This window comes from Corvus hawaiiensis, chromosome 2, assembly GCF_020740725.1.
Source record: "Corvus hawaiiensis isolate bCorHaw1 chromosome 2, bCorHaw1.pri.cur, whole genome shotgun sequence".
Lineage (NCBI taxonomy): Eukaryota > Metazoa > Chordata > Aves > Passeriformes > Corvidae > Corvus > Corvus hawaiiensis.
In genome coordinates, this window is record NC_063214.1 from 31,019,693 (window position 1) to 31,038,910 (window position 19,218).

The following is a 19,218-nucleotide window of genomic DNA, read 5'->3' on the forward strand; positions in this document are numbered from 1 at the left end:
ATTGTTTTAATCTCAACTTGCAAAAGCATTAACTTTTTAAGATTAAATGCAAATTTTAACCCTACCTGAGACCTCAGGCCTCAGAAAACGCAGATTCTAGAAATCCAAATCTGAGTAGGTTTCTGCATGCTTTCAGCCCAAAGATTATTACACTACACTAGCAAATTTAAATCTTATCAGGTACATCCAGAATCTATAGAATTAAAAGACTGTTAAAAGGTGAATGAAAAGTAAAAATCAACAAACAGTAAAAATGGAAAGTTGTAAACTATAAATGACCAATTTTGACATTACCAAAAGATGCTGATCCATCAGTATTCCAGTGAAAATACCAACATACCTTCAAAAACTATCTGTCTCTCTCTGAAGAGCAGCAAGGATTTATATTTCAGGTTTAATCATAAAAACAACTCCTGCTAAGGAATTGCACCAAATCCTGAAACATGCCTGAAATAGTAACTCGAGAATTAAGCCTAGACTTCCAAGGCTTTTCATTTTTAAGTGTTACTAAAGACTTTGGTTTTGAAAGTACAGTTAATCCTGCCCTTCTGATCAACTGAAGAAAAAACTATCTTCTTCTAGTAAGATGTGATCAGAATAAACAATTCCAAAATACATCACTGCAATACACAAGGAGTATGGGCTGCAAAACAAAGCAGAAACACACAAAATCAAAACTGCAAGATTCATAATTAATGAACTAGAAGCAAAACTGTGTGGACAGAGCCTAAGGCCAACATAAAATACTGCTTTCCTGTAACTTTACTTTCGCTGAAGTGAGTATCCAGTGTTTTGAGATACACTGTAACATAACTTTTTACTCATCTTTCAACCATAGAGGTTTCTTATCCGTATTTTAAAATTTGCCCTCTGGCTTCCCACTGGTGCCACCAGCTTGAACGATTCACAGCTTGGAGACTCACACTGTCTCCAGTGTAAGTCACAGAAAGGTTAGAGTGACAGTTTCTCTCCTGCTCCTTCTCTGTGGACACCTGATGCTCCAAGATGTATAACTAAGGAATAGTCACATGTTAATGGCAAAGATATCTGTGTGGTATTGTTCTTTTGTAAGACTCCTCTCTCCACAGGAGACAGATGTACTTGTTCATATACGGCCAAAATGACCCTGGAGAACTTTTTTAAGTCTTCCATTCACCTTAAGTAACAACAGGACAGAGGAATTCCTAACACATTAGGCCTTCCTATTACTGATCTCAGAGGCCTAGCTTTTACAGCATATTCTACTGACAACACAGAAGAAAAACAGATCATAAATTCCCATAAAGTTCAAAGTTCATTAACATGGAAGTTGTCATATTCAATCCACCATACAAGCAGCTATAAATTATATTTCACTGTCTCAGAATGTGTTGAAAATCCTTTCCTTCTACAACTAGGCTACAGTTAGAAATGCCAAGAATGCCAAGCCCAAAGGAATATTTTTGGGAACAATGACAGAACAAATATTAGAAAGTGAGGTCCAGAGAACTTCCCAACTAATCACAGCAAAAGGTTCTACCTGCAGACCCTAAACTGCCAAGCAGGCAGAGAGATTTGGCAAGATGGAGGAAAATTACCCAGGTAGAATGGAATATCGAGAGCAACATACTCAAGCTTGTATTTTCACTGCTTTCCTACAAACTCCTTAGGACAAGCTTTCCACATTTCCACTCTTGACTGATTTTTCCTATTTCCATGTAAAAATCAATAAATGTTACACCAGTAAGGCCACAAGAATTGCTTCCATTTATCTCCCTTAGGTTTCTGCGTTAGACCACTGTAAGTAATAAAAGGCATTCCATTTTTTTTTCCATCAGATAGCTTTACAAATTTTCCATTGGAGTTGCAAACCAACCAGCTTAAATCTGATACGTGTTCTTAGTTACTGTCCACAGACTCCTCAAAGGAAGCTAAGAGACCTCTGAAATTCTGTGGATAACAATTTGAAAAGTAATACCTGTAAATGATTTCTCTAATGTATAAGAAAACTGTAAATTTTTTGCATATTTCCAGTCAACAAAATTTGGATTTCACATGGCATTCACAAACCTGTTGCTTACGCATTTTGAAAGAACACCAATTCTAATTTAAGTGTTGTATTTAATGGTTACATGTTAACATATTTTTTAACTTAGATGATTTGTTTTTAACTAGGTGATTTGTTTTCTTTCACATTCTATTAGCCAAGAAAGACTGACCAGAAAAATGGACAGCTGGAAATAAGACAAAGGTCCAAAAAAATTAACCACCATTGTAGCACACATAATTCAGTTTTTTCAAACCACAATAAGGTTTCCAGCTTTCTATGCTTATCATTACAGATTGATTTCTAATTCTAAACTTTTTTTTTACTTTAATCAAAAATTTAAATCCTAATTCTGAAGATTTAAAACTGTCTTCAATTAGTACAAAGAAGACAAACATTAAGGTTTTGTTTAATAGCTTTTCATCTGCTAAGTTCCAAATTTCAAGCTCTTATTTTTGTTAAAGTCTGAAGACCCCATCCTATCAATCACTCAATGCATGTCAGACATCTCTCTCTCTTTCTCCTGTACCCAGAGGTCTTGCCAGAAATTCTGAAGATAAAATAGTTTTTTTAACATAGTGAAGAAAGAGAGGAAGTACAGCTGAACAAATCCTTAATTTTTTTTCCTTTCTAATTTGCATCACCCAATGCCTTCCTAAATTAGAAGACAGATACATTTATATTTTTATACCTGCAATGTACAATTTTCTTTTCTCTTCAGGAACTCCACAAACCTGGCCACCACTCCCTGTGTGCTTATGACTTCATCTATTGGAGGATTTGGTTCTGTTTAAAATAAAAAGTTAAGTTAGATACATTCATTTCTTTGTAAGGAAATTCTCAAATTACTGCATCAAAACAATATCCAGTGACATACTGACTGCTCTTTTCTTGGAGTGTGTTCTTTTTCTACAATACTTCACTAAAAGGCAATGGACTCCTATGTGTCAACATAAGGAAACTCCAATCTGAGTTTTGAGGTAATAAGATAACGTGATTCAAAGCACTGATGCACTCAGTAGTTTAGGCAGACTGATTCCACAGCAGCAGCTCTGTGCAGTCACTCGGGCATGCACACATGCAGAGGAACTTTGGTATATCAGCATATTTGAGCCACAGAGACACCGCCTACAACATTTAAACTTACATCCAAGAGGAGATCTCACATCTGCAACACTTAGTACAGATTTCAAGAAAAGAAGTGACTATTACATACATCAAGCTGACACTGTGTAATGCAGAGCTTGACCCAGAAATTTCAGTGTGAAACTCAATTTTTATTGCTGTCAAAGTAAAACCACATGCCAGAGAGGCTTCTACATTTTTCTCTAAGTAATTTCAGCCCTTACCTTTGGAAAGCAGCTTTCGGAACTTCTGGGTGGCTGAGAGCTGCTGTTCTGGACTATTGGAGAAAATCATCTCAATCATATCAGAGGTGATGACTGCACTCTAGGATTTAGGTAGGGAAACAGAATGAAGGTGATAGAGAGAAAAAGGGGGAAAAAAATCTGGGATTAGCGATAAACAGGTTACATTTGCTAAACCAGTATCAAGTTTATCTCTTATTGAATAAAAACTTAGGTAAGACCATTATGGACAACAAAGGAATCGTTATACATGTACATCCACATAAGGCAGCATCATTCTTAAGTGCAACTTTGCTTTACTGAAAGCCAAAATCCAAATTTTCCTCAAGATATAGCAAGAAAATTGCTCTTCAAAATTTTTCACTGGTATTTTCTCCCTTCCTCTAGAATAAATGTCAAATTGTCAGCTTCAACAAAAAGTAATTATGTTAGCATTTAGATTTCCCTAACATGTACCTTTTGACTTATTCTCTTACACCAAAATGTATAGGACCTGTCATTTCTAGAAGAGTTGACAAACCTTGATAATGCTTATCATCATCAAGTAGGAGTATTAAATTTTCCATAATACTGATGGTTTCCAATAATATGACTAAATTAAATCTGCAACCTCTCCTTATCCTAGGTAAAATCTGACATTCTGTTCACCACATGTGTACCCATGTAAAAAAGTGTAAGAAGTGTCAGATTTTTTTCTTCCACTTCTAATCTAAATCCTCAGATACATCTGATCCCAACCCTTAGACAGACAGGGAGACAGATGACAGTGCTGAAAATACTTAAGCGTTGTCTGTAACAGCCAACAGCTCCAACTGTTAAGAGCCTGAAATTAATGGCAAACTGTGTAATGACAATATCTATCAATGAGGCAAAATCCTTTCCTTACTTTTTACTATCTATCCATTTGTTTCACATAAGCTTCCACACAAATGATTAATGGTATTTAGGACTTGCCTGATATTTGAATACCATCTTGAAGAGCAAAACCATACATTCTATTATCAATCTACCACACTGTTTATGAGCACTTCTCTGTTTCTCAGTAATTTTCAAGGCTCATATAACCACCAATAGTTCAGTCTGATTTCTATGGAAACATCACTTGCATACTCTGAGCACAGACACTGTGAAGATCAGCGACACTTTTAAGTGAGAACTGCACTTTCCCTTAAATCTTCTGTAATAGAACTGAAACCATTACCATTTTTCTTTCCAGGAAGAAAGTAAAAAAGTGTAATTCCAACTAAAACTGTTTTTCTGTAGTATTAAATTCTAGCATGGGAAGGAGTTCAAGGCCTCATGCACACAGTTAAGCTAGGTCTAGCAGTGTTTCCAACACTTTGGTTAAAAATGGTGCCACTTGAAAGTCTGCTAAGAAAGATTTCCACTGAGCCCCTTTTTAACTTTGTGAATTGCAATAACACACTGCCTGATTTATATTTTCAAGTTTCAAGCATTATGAATTTCAGATTAAAAAATCCCCAACAACTCTGGGCAACAGTTGATAGAATCACCTGTAATGGTAAACACCAAATCCAGAAAGTGTGATCAGCCTGCCAGGACAATGAAATTTTATTTAATTTTCTTGACCACATATCCTCTGAAAAACCACTTGCTGTATCCCTGACATTTTTCTCTCATGTAATCTGTTTCAGGGCGGTTCACTGAGACAGGTGTCTCAGAGCTGTCCATCTCTGAATGCATTCTTCACGTTATTCTGGAATTTCATTCCCATCACATCACTGCACAACAGACCTGCCCAGTTTCAACAAACACTGTATTCATTTCTCATCACTTACAGAAGTCATCTCCATGTTGTTCATCTGAGCCTCATGGAAGCCCCCATCGGACATCACTTCCTCCTCTGCTTCCTCCTCGGCCGTTGCAACATTTCGGCGTTTAAACAACTAAAGAGATAAAGTGTTTAATATATATATATATTTAATATATATTGCATAGCCAATATTTACACAGCATGTTGTGTTAGGCTGCTATAAAAAATATATATGCTATCACCTGAAAGAAGGTAGTACACTGGCTACAGGACTTCAACTGACAACACACGGAGAAAGTTTGGCCATGGAGTAAAGGAAAACAGCAACCTGCTAAAATACCAGTTCCTAAAATTTCTGAGAATTTTTCACTGATATCCCCTTCTCTTCTTCACCATCTGCCTCCATCTACAAGCTGTCTAGCTTCCATACCATTGCTTTCTTGCAGAGGATGCTGGGGCTCAAAGACCTGATAAATTCCTGTGTATTACACATCTTCACAGAAAACATGCAGGGGCTCTGACAATAGAGTTACAGTGGCAAAGAGAGGGCTTTGGATGATGATCATACATAGGATATTATACTGGGATGAGCAGAATTTGGTTGCTATGACTTTAAAGAAGGTATCCAGTTCAAGATGTCACGAGGAGAGCCAGAGAGGCTAAGCTACTGGTCAGTTTTGTTCAAACCCTCAAGCTGCTCTGGCAATGTTACACTTGAGTGAATGAGGAGCACTCACTCTACGTCTTGTAAAGCCTGCAGAAGAGGCAGTGAAGTCTGCAAGTGATTCTGATTTCAGACTACGTATGAATGTGGAGGGCGGGAACAACTAAGAAGGGGCTTGGGAGAAGCAGAGAGCCAGACACTGCAAGACAGGACTGTTTAAGGACCGATCACAGGTATCAACTGCTGCGCATTACCTGCTCCTCTCTCTTTTGCTTCCGTAGCTGAAGACCCTCTTCCTCCCGCCTGCGACGCATCTCGTCAGGGTTTAGGGATTTGTTCTTGTAGCTCTTCAGCCGGAAATTCTCTTTTCCTGAGGTCGTCATGATTCCTTCACAACGCAATTTAAAAAAGACAGAATTACTCTTCAACAACACATCATTTTATATACTGTCTCCACTCCTTAAATTCTGTAGCCATGAACTTCCAGCCACTGCCCCCCTATATTCCATCACCCAACTTCCAATAAAGCTTAGAAGGTGGAAAGTAAAATTTCACAGAATTGTCACTTTGGTGGTGTCAGTTCTTCACATCAGTCTAACAAGCTTTTATTTTTTGAGGCTTCAGAGAGCAAATCTAATACTTTATTAAGAAAGAACTAAGGTCTATAAGGCAGTGTATATAGCCTGGGCTAAAAAGAAAACTGCGCTTAAAAATTTTAACATTTCTCCACACAGAGAATTTGCCAACTTACATACTCCTGTCTTTACTCAGAAGTGAAAGTGTCTTAGCTGCTTTTTAGCTTAATTTACTTTGCATGCCAGTACAGGGGCTTTTTTTTTTGCACTTCATATTCATGTTTTCAGTTAATTCAACACAACCCTGTTGAAGAAACCCTGTGTTCTTTCTCTCCAGACAAGGCCTACAAGGAAATTGAAATGAAAAGAAAAATTTTACGTGAAGATGGTTTAACCACTGAAAATGCTCAGTCCTGCAAAGAAAGCAGTGCTATTGTTCCCCTCCTCCCCACCCCAGTCCCTAATCCCGCCACTGTTTATGCAGAGGGGCCTTTCTTCAGTCTGTGATTTCCAAGTACCATCTGTCTTATGTAACTCAGTGGGTCAGCATTTATAGCTGCCCATGGTGATTTGCACATGTACAACACCGCACTTTGGAGCCACTTAGCATAAAGCAGTAGGTAAAGAACTGTGTGGAAAGAACTCATCCCCCTGAAAGCAATGGGTGTGGATTAGGTCTCTACTCTTAGTGCTCCATTCTGCTGCTACTCCTCTCCTTACATCACCCCTTTAAATCCAAAAGAGGTTGGGAATCAAATTCTCAACATGTCAGTGTTTCCATGTGTCTTCACAGAGATGTAGAATCTCCAACATATTGTAAATCCTGTAACACAAAATTTAGGAAACTGCACTATATAAAAAGTTACTCTACAGGACTTTCAAAGCTCTCTTTCAAATGCCTTAATGTGTTGTATTAAATAAGCTACCTTCCTCAAATTCCGTAAGCACAGAATCACCGGATGATAAACGATCTCCTGTGCACTTTTTACTTTAAAATGGAGCAACATGGGTCTATACAGATTCTCAACAGCTTAGGTTTCCTATTTAAAATACATCAAATGTATATCAAGTCTAACTACTTTTCTTTCAGTTAGCACAAAGAGTTGTAGGAGAATAAAAAAAAAAAAAAGGATACTCAAATATGCTTCTTGTTAGAGCCTCTTTTTAAGTTGCTGCTACCTGACAACCATTTATAAGAATTCTGACAATCAGAACTGACTTTTGCAGAAAACATTTTGGACATCACTTCAAGTGTTACTGTGCTCTGAAAACTGAGATTTAAAAAACTGTTCAGGGACACAAAACTACTACATTGATTGTCAGTCAGTCACAGTTTGCACCGAATGCAACATAAAAACCTGAGCATAAGGTAAGCAATTCAGCAGCCTCACTTTGCTGAAAAGGCTCCCCTGAAATGGCCTTTTTTAAATAAAGGTATGACAAAAAGATAAATCTCAGAGCACCAGAAGTTCCCTACTTCTTAACAGCTTTGAGACCCCTTTCTTCCTGTGTTTACATGTTTGATCTTCAAGTGTTAGTGTTTCTTAGAATATGCTTGGCAATTATATATTCTTCACATTTTTAGTTAAAGTGACTACTACCTATACTAAACACACACACTATTTGAAAAAGCCTGAGATTTTAACTGTAAAAAGAAGTTCAGTCAAAAAATACTCAAAATTTCTTTCATTCCTAAAATATTTTGAACAAAGTATTTTATATATTTTAGTATAAGCAAGTTGAACTCAAACACCAGGTGGACAACCGTGAGCTAGAAGGACATTCCTAACAGGAAAACAGCTTTGCAGACACTCTGGTCATTCTGTCCCTGACCATGAACAACGCAGGCATACACTACAGCCCAGATAACATCTCAGGCCTTCCATAATGTTATTAATAATTCTCCATTTTTGTCTGAAGTCTGTCTTCTCCAACTCATAAGACTGTATTTGCCTTTATTTGGGATTTCAGGACTTTGATAACTGCTTTGATAAAACTCCTGTGGTCATTTCACACCTTCACTTTCAATAACTACAAGTTTTTAATTTAATTGAATTCTTGACAGGGAACATCTTCATTCCTTAATACTGAATTCATCTAACTTCTATTATGTAGCCTCTCCATATGTTCCAATGTTTCTAAACATCAATGACACAACCAACTTCATTATAAGTAACTTTCCTTAAGTGTATTCTTCCTTCCCATACTTTTAAACTAGTTTCCCCTCCATCTCCCAACTTGCATATTGACTTTCTTTCGATTAATTTTGCTTCTGTCTTTAAGGTAGTAATTTCCATTTTCCTTTCAGAGTTCTCTTAGCTCCTCCTGTTGCACCTTATGCCATTGTTTCACTTACTGAAAATACAGGTACAGGATTTACTTGAATTCTTTCTCTGACTTTACCACACCCCTCTACCCAACAGCTTCACAAGAATTCCCCTTCTTACACCCTCTACAAGCTGTAGCTGCAAGTTTTGGCTATGCTTATTTCTGACTTTGAAGACAGCTCACTTTGCTGACTAACCCCTTCCTCTATTTCATGAGTAAACTCTACACTTAAAATCCTTTCAAAATAGTACATTGTCTTTTACCTGGGAGTACAAACGCCTACCACCAAATGACTGGGAAGAGAGTTTCTCTCATTAAAGGTGAAAAGATTGAACTCCATCACCAAGAAGTTACCAATTCAACTAGCGATGGGTTCAAGAATTTATTTTATAGTAGGCTGTCACTGGTAGTAAATAAACAAAATCCCAGCACATAGCCACATACCTATTTTATACACCTGTCTGTCTAACCTGTAGAACTGTTAAACCTATAGTTATTTTCTAGAAGTAGTTCTTACATCCTCATTGTATCTTTAAATCAATTCTTTCTTCACCATTCTTTCACTGGTTTCTTGACTACTGGTGAAAAATTCAATGAGCACATCAAAGATTCCATCCAGCCCACACATACCGCCAGCATCTTTGGACCTATTCAAATGTGTGAGCACACAATGGCTTTTTAGGACTAAAAGTGTGACAACTCTGTTAGTTGTTACAGTCATCTAAGGACTGTTACAAATCTCCTCCTCCATTTTCAAGGATGTAGCTTTTTCCCCAGACTAAACCACAGAAGCAAAACAACTTCAAATTGTCTCACTGGTCTTCAGCAGCTTTGGTGTGACTTAACTGAAAATCTTTCAATGGTCACTTTAAGTTCACCCATGCAGCAAATAGCAAACCCTGGATCTTCTCTGTATTGTCAAAACGCTACTTCTGGAGAAAATCTGTGGTGGTTGTCATGGAAATGTTCTACCCATCTTTTCTTTCCTAAAGATAGCACAGTATTGTCCACATTTTTTGATATTCCTGGCTACAGATAAAAACCTCTGGAGACCTGGTAAGGAATTTTCATTGTGTATTTCTTGGGCTTTTGTGCAACACCACTCAAACCCCATATGACACCTTCTCCTTCTCAGTTTGTCTGCCATAAAAACAAATTTTAGCAAAATTAATCCATTAAGCATAATTAACTATTCCTAAATGTCTGCATTTCCATAAGGAAAACATGATCCCAAATTTTTTTGCTGATTAAGAAAAGAACCCAACCAAATGTGGATGTGCTCTAAGCCCACATTTCTAGGGGAAATAAGATATACTGCATTTTTCCTTGCTCATCAAGTCAAAGAAGCTCTGAAGCACTGGGAAATACAGAGTCACTTACTGCCATGACCTACCTTGTCCCAAGCAATCATCTAGATAGGAACAAAAATGAACTCCCTGCCTTCTTAAATCAGCTATCACTGTCACTAGACTTAAGGGCTTTGCCAGAAGGAATACCATGTGACTCTTGGGTATTCCACACGTCAGAGGTACCAAGATGTAAAAATAAAGCCCTTACAAATCAATCAAGAGCTGCATAATTATACATATATCACTCCGTATTTTTTTACACATGCAAGAGCATATATGTACCATGTATATATAATGAAAATAAAATTACCGAATACACTCCTGATACTAAAGACTGTTAAGAAACAGACTTTCCGTCTTTGGAAATAGGGGCAAGAATAAGAAAAAAAATGTATTTCAGAAGTGTAGATCTACACATCGCATTCTATCTCACAATGGGAATAGGTCAGAAGGGGAAGTAAAATTAAGGCAGAAAATCAAAGCAGAAAAGGAGTTTGAAGATAAACAATGTGATAAAAAACTATCGAAATATCCATGATTTGCCACACTATGAGAGTATGTTTCCTAACTGAGGCAGTTGTCAGAAGGAAAGGACTCACTGGAGGCAGACTTGGGAGTTCTGCTGTGCTGTCAAACTGCTGTCTCTCCTTTAGATTGCTGCCAGAGAGACACAGAAAAGATACAGGAGGCACTGTCAGCCCTGAAAGGACAACTTGTGTTAGAAATGGCACTGTCAAGACAGAACTCCAAGCAGTGAGAGAAGCTGAAATTATTCAAGGGAAGAAAGCACAAAACCTTTACTTCCAAGGAGATTTTAGTTTGTTTACTGGCTCTGCTGTGAAATTCTAGATGTCCTAGAGAAGAAGTTTCCTCACAATCACACTTCTTGACATCAAGCCAAATACCTACAGCACAGCCTGGACAGATGTTTGAGCAATTCCCTGAGCTCTGATTACAGGATACATCACCTTCTAACATTCTTCAGTATGAGACTAGGAAACCTATCCAATTTTAAAAGCTAACCTGAAAGCAGCACTTGGTCTTTCATTGCTCTCATCAACACACTCCCAAAAAAAATAAACATTTTGGCCACAAATGTGTTTGGTTTTTCTCCCTATGAAGTGTAGATTTTGGAAAGTCCTTCTAATTTGCTTTTTGGTAATTCACAGACAACAAGTCAGGATGCTAAGGGAAGTATTTAAATCTCATAGAAGTAAATGTCAGCTTTCTTGGAGAGGACAGATAACAAAAGCCCTTCATAATAAAACCATGAACAATACAGGGCATAGAATGACAAAAATATCACCTGGGTTTAATGCTACCTCCCTGGAAAAACTTCTAGAGCAAAATCCTGCATTTGGCATCATCCTACAGAGATGAAAACACATCCACCAAGTGTTATCTGTTGTCAGTGTTATCTGAGAGAAAAACGAAAATAAAGGAAATCAACAGATGAACTTCTCTCTTCACTGCCATCTCTTGTCGTTGTAAAAACCAGCTCAGCCAGATAAACACTTTGATGAGGTTGTGCCTACTTCTTTTGCAAAATTATTTGACAAATCATTCTGGCTTATAGGGGTCTATGGGAATGCCCACCAGAAGAAACACCCATATCATCTGAGGGACAGGGGTGTTACTTTCTCTCTGTCTTCAGACTCTTGTAAAGCTCAGGACATCTACAGGAAAGGATGTTTAATCATCTCAACTACGAAAAGCTATTGTCAAGCAAAGCACAGCCAATTTCCAAAGCTCTGCTTACCTTCCTCTAGCTGTAAAATGGGATTGGGAAACACATCTCACAGGCCCTATAAAATTAGCACAGTATTTGTAAAGACCAGTAAAGTAAGTTTTGCTGATAATATATCAAACCCTAGCAATAACAAGGAAACAAAACAACCCTGTGAATTTCATTTTCTGTGGTTCATGAAAGCTGCAACAGCCAAACAGCAGGGATCCACATTCCTAGGGCAACCAGAACATAAGAACAATGGAGAAGAAAAGAACCACCACCCTCTGCTATGCAAAAGACCTGAAGATTAAAGGAGCTTCAAATGTAACATAAGAATTGTAGCCAAACATGAATAGAACATATAGCCTTGAAACAGGGTTCAAACTTTAAGGGACTGTCAAGAACTGGTATTAAGAAGTGGATTTCTTCATGGAACTGCTGCCCATCTCCATGTCTTTCAAATCTGCTTTATTTTGTAGGCTTTCTAGTCCTCTAAGAGTTTTTCCCTGCCCAATGGTAAGCCTTAATTCACAATTGTTTCTGTTCTAGCACTTTTATAACTCTGTGAAATAGCAAAACAAGTACTAACCCACCTAATCTATAGCTCATTTGGCATGTTCTAGCTCTAGACCACTTGGCAAGTTGGACTGGTTCTTGCTTAAAAATAATAATAATCTTAAAACTGAAAATAATTAATACAAGACCTAAAAGACAAACAACATTGCACAACATGGAATGTGATATTATAGACAAATTACACATTTAAATATTGACTGTTGCTCAAAAGCAAAAAAAAAAAAAAAAATACTGTGTGCTATCTGAAGAATGTTGAGACACCTATGTCAAATCTGCAGGGATGTCACATTTCAACACCTCATCTTGAGCTTCTCATCCACAAAAAAAAAGGGCTGAAAAGGTGGCTAAAGTAAAAATAAACAACTACCATATCAAAGGTATTTCTGCAAAATTACTGATCTTGAAGGGTAAATTGATTATCTCTCCAGGTAACATTCAGAAAGATCTTCCAAAAGATCTTCCAAGCTTCTTACAAAAAAAGTACCTATTTTTTAAGAGATGTACTTTAAATCAGGCCAACACTAGCTTGCCAGGCTCCTGATATTCTTTATACTAAAAAAAAAAAACAACAAAAAAACAAACAAACAAACATGGGGAAAACAAAACAAAACAAAAAATCAAGGCAGTGTATTTCTGGTTGCAGAAAAAAACCTGACCACCAACAGAAACAATTACCTGACACTTGGTGCTGTCTCAGAAACTGATCTGGCACATCAGCCTGTACTATTAGTAGGACCCACTAACAGCCACACAGCTGTACACTTAATTTTTAAAAGTTTGAGAATTATGTGCGCTTTTTTTGGCCCTTTTTTGAAGAAATACTGTTGAACAGATTAAGAAGCAATGCATTTACAAGGTTTATTGGAAAACAGTTTTAGCAAGGGGACACACCCACCCCACAATAAAAGACTATACACAGTGTATCTAGCACTTCACTCTACATTTACTACCATGAAGATATTTACAAGATGTTTTGAGTTCCATTTTTTAAAGGTCCATCTTGACTTAACAAGGCAGCAGATACAGCTTTCAAAGTTCCAGAAAGCTTTTAACTTGAGTAAGAGGGCAAAAAAAACTGTCAAAGCCAGGTCAATTTAAAATGAAAACATCTTCACACTTGTTAACTGAAAGTTTCTGACCAGAGTTGAAAACACAAAATTCCTTTACTGCATTCAAAGACACTGCAGTGTAATAAATCTGTTTCAATTAAAAAACCCTCACCTTCATTTCTATAACCCCACAGTCCACAATCAACCTGAGACCAAAAAGTTCCCACAAGTCATAAAACAAAGCAGCAAGTGATGGGGAATTAAACTTTTCAGTCACACAGGATTATACTGACATTAAAAAAATAACCTCATATTATTGTGCCCATCCACATGAAACAAGAGAAGTGATTATTCCTGTGTGCCAAAGGAATTTTAAAGAGGAGATACATTTGTATTTTGATTAAGATTACAGCACATCCTCCCTGCACTTACAGAATGGGCTGGCCAACAATGTATTTTCTGTAAGGTCATATCTGAAAAAGGGACTGTTTGGAGAACCACATTTAACAGTCATCTATCAGAAAAAAAAAATCACCCTAACATTTCTAAAATCCTAACATGCCCTAAAAATTCTTTATGAGTGAACAAGAATGCACCTTTTAGAATTTTGTATCATGAAAAGGAGAAATCTCTGACACTTTAAAACAAAATCGATTAAAAATACACTAAATTATTAATTAAGTTGACTTTGTAGCTTCAAGAAGCTTTTGTTTGGGGTTGGGAATATCAGAAGGCACGGAAACTAAAGCTACCCCATGCTTCCCACGATGACAAATCTGCCTGCAACAATTGTATTATTTGCTGTGACTCAGCACTATGGAAGATACATGTGCAAACCCACAAAATAACAGTAAGTCAAAATTCGACTGATTTCATCCTAGCTTTGGACATCAGCAATGAAAGAGTCACAAAACACTGAGGTATCAGCCACATCAAGCCAAAACCCAGAGGCACTTCAAAGCTTGGTTATGTTCATTCTGCCTCCCTCATCCCATTTACACCTAATACCCCTCCTACCAAAAGCTCCTGAATCCAACAAAAAGCACATTCACAGAGACACCTCTTTTCTGATCACTTATCAATGCAAAAAAAGGTAGAACAAGAACACGTAGGCAGTTGAAGACAGGATCATATGGAAGCTCTACAAGGAATCCCTGTGTCTTTTAAGAGGCAATCTCACCCTACTTCAGACAAAAACCACAACAATCTAATGCTAATCACAACATTATTATCTGACTTTACTTACAGTTTGTGATCCACTAATAGGTGGCTTTTTTGCCAAAATGACATTTTCATAATTCAACTGGTGAATTTGCTTTCAAGTATAACCTTAGCACTAAATTTGGTAGGCTTACAATGCCTTGTTTGGAGATACATTCAGGATGTTTAGCCACAGGGTATTTATTTTATGGTTTTAGAATCAGCACATCACCTACATGTAATCTCAACTCCATATAGAATAAGATAAAGATCGGTGTGTGCCAAACCCGTTGGTTTCTCACAGAACATACGAATCCTCCTTCTGAGACTGATACACACACTGAACTACCAAATAAAAACAGAAAAAGAGAAAGTAAGTTCTCTGAGTCACAGGGAAGGTGTCAGCAGCAGGTGACTGGCTGAATCTTATGTCACACTCTGAAAGCTGAGAGTCTTTTACTCTCCACACACATCCAGGAACAGTTGTATTTCTTTCAGTTCCAATGCATTTCAGCTTCTGCCTCCTCATGACACTAAGCAGTAATTATGTTTCAAGAAAGTAATCACATTATTCCAAACCAAATTTCTTCTGTCACTGAACTCTACTTACTCCTGTCTAACATGAACAGACCAGCAGAACTGACCCTGTGATGTCCAGTCTACCATTACTTTCTAGCATTTTTTCATACCCTCCTGCTACTAACACCCTTTATGAATCAGTTCTGGTGAAAGGAAATTTATTGTCACCTGTCTTAGACTTACCTCCACTTTTTATCCTCAAAATGAATTATTAAGTCTGCACAATGTTTAACGCAATTCAAGATATACAGGAGGTGGCATAATATAATTTCCAGTCCTACTGCTCTACAGATTTTATATTCAGTAGAGGTTTTCACTGAGTGTTTAGTTTAAAATTACCTTTTCTGTTTTTACCAAGTTCCTTTACCTTGTACACAATAATTTTAAAATACTGATATTTCTACAGGCCTTGCATTCTACTGTGGGCATTTTGTATCTTGAAAACTCCACATTCATTCCTGGAAATAACATCGAGCAGTTTAATCCACTTACTTGCTTAACAGACTTTAAAAACTGTAACAGACAAGATTTTTTTTTTTTCAGAGCAGAAAAAAAGCTGACTTGCTATCATAATGCTGCCTCTTTTCTCTGCAATTTACATCAGCATTTTAAAATTTGTATTATTATATTATTTAAACACGTGCATCCATTATGCTTTAGCCCCTTAGTATGAAGCTGAATAATTTTTCTATCAGTTCAGCTTCCACTTGTTCTCTGAAAAAAAAGGTGATCTGGTCTTTCTAACTTGTTTGTCCATTACATCCATTACATCATTCCAGAACCTCCTGTGCAGGTATTTCAGCCACTCAGAATATTTCATCAAGTGTGTAATTCCTTTAATGTCTTTTTCTTGACTTGCTCACAGCCCACTAGGCTTGCTCACTATTCCCTTTGGCCTTCAGAAATATTTAAACAAATACAATAGATTTAGCTATTTCGCTGCTGCTCTTCTATTTCTCTTATGTTTCAAATTTACGTTAAAGCCCCTAGCCCTAAATCACATCACTCTTTTTTTAATCTGCTATTTGCTATTTTGGAAAAACTTAATTTCAGGTTTGGGGGGGCACTGTTTGACATGTATTAACCTCTTGCAACAAAAGTTACATTTTCCAACTTAAGAACTTGTTTAGTTGCCTTTAAAGGCACACTGTTCTTTTGTGCTCTTAAAGATACAAGTTAAGCCCCCTCAAGAACACTTCAGAAGAAGAACTCCACAACCTTGTGGAGGGACAAACAGAAAGATTTTAAAGCAAGCCTGCAGAAACAGGACTGTAAAACAAAATGTACCATTCTGTTCACATTACCTTATTCAACAGAGGGGAGGAAATTAAAAAAAAGAAAAAAAGAAAGAAAGAAAGAAAAGAGCACTGTATAGAAACACTGAAGCTGAAATAAGACTATCAAATAACCGGCTTAAAATAAACATTTACACTTAGAAGTTTCTATAAAGAACCTTTCAGAAACTGCTCCAGCTGACTGTAGGACTTTTTAGTTCTCATGGTGACTTGGGCCAGTGCTGCTGACATGGGCTGTTGCTGCCTTTCCCTTTCTAAATGAACTAAACTGGGACTTCTCCAGGAGCCTGCACACAGCTGAATATACAGGACCACATGAGCATGCCAGCTCTGAAGTCATCAACACAGAGAACATCGCATCGGAAAAAATCAACACATGGCACACTGACGGCAGAAGGTGGACACCCTGGTACAGTGTCAGAATGAGATGGGATGTAACAAAGACTCTGTTTTGAAGTTGGGGGGCAGTAGGGGGATGCCAAGCCCCCAAAACAGCCACATCTCTCAGAACTGAAGCATCACTGAATCTGTTTGAAAGACTATGACAAGGAAAGTCATGCTGAGAAAAACCTCTACCTCACATGTCATCTTAAGTTACCATGCCTCAAGCTACGATTCATTTTGCCTGTGCCTGTGGGTATGTCTAAAGGGTAATTAAAAGGTGCAACCACAGCTCAAGTAGAAACTTCAAAACTTGTTTTGAACGAGCTAGTTCACGTGCAAGCAGTAACACTGAAGGGAGAACACAATGAAGTTACAATAAAAACAAGGCCAAATACACAAAAGATTAGCTTGATACAACCTATTAATTTAAACAGTGCTCCATTAACTATTCTGTTCTAACTACAAATTGCCAGAAGTATATACAAAATAGCTTTAAAATAGCTTCTAAGGATAAAGTTGCAATCCCATTTCCTGAGAGCTCATAGACATATCCCAACTTTGCTAAGTCTTTCATTAACATCAAGCAGTCAGAGCAGAAAATACGCCAGCAAACAAAAAATCCAGAGGAATAGCAGCTTGAATAAAGGATAAAGGGACCATTAAACACAACCATTCAGCACCATTTGGGAATTCTGCAGAAACAGCAGCCCGGTATTTTCACAGCTCATGACGTATCTTTTCAGCCCGGAGTTTCATTTTCATGAAACGCCCTCAAGAGGCAAAGCTGAAAATCATTGTTACATGGACCGCGCTACGGGCCACACAGATTTAGAGACTATGAATGGGACGAGTTTCTGTTGCATATAAAGTCTCTAGAACAGGACAACTGGAAACGGCTACCAAGCGCACACCTTCCATCGTATACAGGCAGTCAGAGAAATTACGTTGTAAGTGAGATAATGCGAGGCTACGAGATGATGTTTGCAGACAGAAGGCAGAGCTTTTTTAAGATCAACTATCATCACTAGGGAAAAATTTTTTTAAAAAGCACAAGCTTGGAAGATCCAGGAGAAAGCTTCCTTTCCCCTCCTCCTCCACAGACTCAATTAGGTTCGAAAAGACCTCTCAGATCACCGAGTCCAACCTATGACCTAACACCACCATGTCAAATAAACCATGGCAATGAGTGACACGTCCATCTTTCCTTAAACACCTCCAGGGACGGTGACTCCACCATCTCCTTGGGCAGCCCATTACAATGCTTAACCACCCTTCTCGTGAAGAAATTCCTCCTGATGTCCAACTAAACCTCCCCTGGCGCAGCTTACGACTATGTCCTCTCGTCCACTTGAGGCCCTGCCTCTGCTCGCACCCCGTCCCGCCGTGGGAGCAGCAGCACCAGGACAGCCCGTCCCCGCGCCACGGACTTGTCCGACTCTGCGCAGTCAATCCCCGCGACTTCCAAAGCCGGAGCGCGGCCCCGCCACCGGCACAAGCCAAGGGACTCCCTCCAGCCACGAGGAGCCTCTCCCGGAGCAGGGCACGACCGGCCCGTCTCTGCCCAGTTCCCCGGCGAGGTGCCGGTGCCGGTCCCGATCCCGGCCCACGCGCGCGCCGCTCCCGCCGCGCCGGCCCCGGCCCGGCCCGGCCCCGCCCCGCCCCGCGCGCGGCCCCCGCGCGCCTGTTGCGCGCGCGCGGGCGCGGGCCGGGGGTTCCTGAGGGGGCTCCCGCTGCGCGCGGCACCCCCGGCCCGGGCCTCCCCTCCCCTCCCCCACAACCCGAGCCGCCGGCAGCCGATCCCCACCCGGTCCCTCCTCCCACGGGGACGCGGCTCCGCGCACCGCCCGGCTGCCGTTACCCCCGCTCCTCCGGTGCCGAGGCAACGGGGCTCCCCCCCGGCCCCCGTACCTGCTGCCGGCCCGGCGCGGGGCCGCGCTGTCTCCTCTCGGGCCCGAGGCGCGCGAGCGCCGCTCCCTCCCTGCCTCCCTCCTTCCCTCCCTGCCTGCCCGGCGCTGGCTGGAGGAGGCACTGCGCACGCGCGGGGCGCGCCGCGGCGCCCTCTGGGAGGAAGAGCCCTTCCGGAGAGAGAGGCCGACGGCGGCGGCGCCCTCCTCAGGCCGGCGCGGTCCCGAGTGAAAGACTACGGCTCCCGGCAAGCAGCGCGCGCCCCCGCGCCGGAGCGGGCGCGCGTCTCCCGCCACGGGCATGCCGGGAGATGTAGTGCGACGGGCGGCGGAGCCGCGCCCGGGAGCGTCTGGGGAGCGGGGAGGCGGTACCGCGTCCCCTCCCCGCCTGACGGGCGGCGGCGGTCGACCCGGGGGGT

At 39.8% G+C, this 19,218-nt stretch overlaps 1 protein-coding gene across 1 annotated transcript in view; it reads right to left on the reverse strand.

Annotated features, from left to right (window-relative positions):
- The window catches only part of KPNA1 (karyopherin subunit alpha 1), a 54,499-nt gene extending 35,582 nt beyond the window's left edge, over positions 1 to 18,917 (reverse strand). The window contains exons 1-5 of the mRNA XM_048294067.1: positions 18,804 to 18,917; positions 6,086 to 6,219; positions 5,193 to 5,300; positions 3,376 to 3,475; positions 2,718 to 2,812 (exon numbers count right to left, since the gene is read on the reverse strand). Coding sequence (XP_048150024.1) covers positions 2,718 to 2,812; positions 3,376 to 3,475; positions 5,193 to 5,300; positions 6,086 to 6,214 — 432 coding nt within the window. The 5' untranslated portion in view covers positions 6,215 to 6,219; positions 18,804 to 18,917. The remainder of the gene's footprint in view (positions 1 to 2,717; positions 2,813 to 3,375; positions 3,476 to 5,192; positions 5,301 to 6,085; positions 6,220 to 18,803) is intronic.
- Between the last annotated feature and the right edge of the window lie 301 nt (positions 18,918 to 19,218).